This window comes from Montipora capricornis, chromosome 5 (assembly GCF_036669925.1).
Source record: "Montipora capricornis isolate CH-2021 chromosome 5, ASM3666992v2, whole genome shotgun sequence".
Lineage (NCBI taxonomy): Eukaryota > Metazoa > Cnidaria > Anthozoa > Scleractinia > Acroporidae > Montipora > Montipora capricornis.
Window position 1 is genome coordinate 23,281,553 of NC_090887.1, and position 2,500 is coordinate 23,284,052.

The 2,500-nt window shown below is 39.2% G+C and overlaps 1 protein-coding gene across 4 annotated transcripts in view; it reads left to right on the plus strand.

Annotated features, from left to right (window-relative positions):
* Positions 1 to 2,500, plus strand: part of LOC138049968 (protein sidekick-2-like) — a 155,658-nt gene that overhangs the window by 41,049 nt on the left and 112,109 nt on the right. For 3 of the 4 annotated variants that reach the window (XM_068896454.1, XM_068896453.1, XM_068896455.1), the window contains one exon: positions 1,750 to 2,091. The exons of the other annotated variant lie outside the window; for it this stretch is intronic. In XM_068896454.1, the coding sequence (XP_068752555.1) occupies positions 1,750 to 2,091 (342 nt within the window). The remainder of the gene's footprint in view (positions 1 to 1,749; positions 2,092 to 2,500) is intronic. 4 annotated transcript variants of the gene reach the window in all.

Below are 2,500 nucleotides of genomic sequence, written 5' to 3' on the forward strand. Positions count from 1 at the left end.
GAGAAATATCATCTGGAAAAGAAGAATAAGTGGTACGAACACGGACCGGACAGTGCAAGTGAAAACGATGAGCTTAAACTACTGTGGGACGTGAACATACAGTGTGATCATGTCATTAAAGCCAGAAGACCGGACATTGTGGTTATAAATAAACAGGAGAGAAAGTGCACTATTATTGATATTGCCGTACCAGCAGATAAAAGAATTGGTGAAAAGGAGAATGAGAAAGTTGAAAAGTATCAGGACCTTAAAAGAGAAACTGCAAGAATGTGGAACATGAGAACTGTGCAGGTGGTACCAATTGTTGTAGGATCATTGGAAAGTGTAACAAAAAACTTGGACAAGTGGCTGGGAAAGTTAAATGTCAAAAATAGTATTTCATTACTACAGAAAACTACGTTACTGGGAACGGCGAGGATTTTGAGAAGGGTGTTGGAGCTCTAGAGTAAGAAGAACACTCTAAGGGACCTTTGGTCATGGGCTATGATCCACTCCCTTAGGAAGCAAACCGGAAAAAAGATCATCCAGTTCACAAAGATGATGATGATGATGATGATGATAATAATAATAATATAGTGGGGTGAATGAAAAGGAATTTTAAAAAAATCGAAAAATATCACGATTTGACGTGGGAGATTAGAAGAGTGTGGAGTGTGAAAAAACGTCGATGTAGTACCGGTCTTGGAAGTGTCACTTAGAAACTTGCACGATAGATTGAAAAACTGGGGATTCGGCTAAAAATTGGACTGTTGCAAAAAACTACGCTATAGAGAACGGCCAGAATTTTAAGGAAGTTGCTTGACTTTAAGTACCAAGAGAATGTCCCCAGGGGACCCTTGGTTATCTTTATTTTTAAACCCGTACAAGTTAAAGTGCTTGAAACTGATAGTTGTTTTTGACAAGTTTTTGGTAAGCTTTAAAGCCTGGCCCCAGTTGCATGTGTGAAGGGTGGATAGCGCTATCCACCAGATAAATCACTATCCAGCGGATAAACCACTTTAGTTATCCAGTGGATAGCGTTACGCACCCTCTGAACTACTGGGGCCTTGTGTGGCGAGGAAAAATAGAAAATGAATTAAAAAATAATCATACGCAGCACTCGACTTACTTGTCAGTTTTCTACTGTCAACGTTCGATAGTACTGTGAAGCTAACAATAATTAATTTACCGCAGCTGAACGTATTACCATGTTTTGAATATCTCTAGCTTTTACATAAAACTGTCAGATGGGTAAATGCAAGAGATGGAAAGAGAGAATATCACTGAAGGATCGAGGAGGCCATTTTGAAAATGCCAAAACTTAGGGTGCGTTCGATTGACCCTATTCCGGAATAAAAATAAGCGCAGTGATGATTTAAAACGGTATGTCTGGCGCTTTTGAAGCAACAAGGATAAGATATGTTTAAAATAGCATTTTAGCAAGTGTTTGATAATTTTAATGTGAATCTCCGTAAAAACGAAGGATTTCTAACTTCTATTCCATGTATTCCTGTTGCGAAATACGGTTAATCGAACGCGCCCTTATTAAACCCAGACTTGCGCGAAAAAACACAGGAGCACTGCAACACGGCTTGTATTTAATCGTAGGGTGTTTCCTACTGCGTAAGCAAACCCTTTTAAGGGTTTTGGTTGCTCGACTTTTGAAACAGGACACGTTTGATTTATTTTTTTTAATTTCGAGCTCTGAAGTTATCAACAGACGCTTGTAAGGTAATGTCATGCATTGTCTATCGTTTGGTCTTTTTTCAGCGCCGTCCGTAATTCCAACAAATGTCACTGCAACACCAATAGGAACCACGTCAATTAACCTGACATGGGCTATTCGGGGCCTGGAGAGAGGGTTCATCCTGCAGTCCTTTGTGGTGTCCTACCGTGCTTTGAAAAATAGGACCTGGGGAGACGCAGTAAAAAAGCATGTTCCGACAAATGAAACAAGTGAAATTTTTCAAGGGCAACAGGTCTTTACAAAAGAATATGAAATTATTGAAGGGCTAGACGTCTTTACAAAGTATGAGATTCAAATGGCGGCATACACGGCAAATCTTACTGGGAACTTCAGTCGACCGATAAATGTGACTACAAAAGAAGGAGGTAATAAGGTCTACGAATTTTAAGAATACTTTGCAGCTATGTATTTTTGGATGTATCGCAACGCTTCCACTCGTCCCAAAAGAAACATTGTGCAAAGCGTTGCGTTACATCTGTCTATCTATCTATCCAATATATCTATCTATCTATCTAATCTATCCAATATATCTATCTATCTAATCTATCTAATCTATCTCATCTCATCTCATATCATCTAATCTCATCTAATCTATCTACACAGGTGATTATACAAAATCGCGCGCTCTCATTGGCTCGCTATCTCGGATTATCAGCCGATAATCAGCTCGACGGACAAAATGGCTGCCAGTAGTCGTTTTGCCACTGTAAGTGAAGATGATTTCGCGTTGAAGCGTTTTTTTTTTCTCTTTTTTGAAATAGTCACCTGTGTATT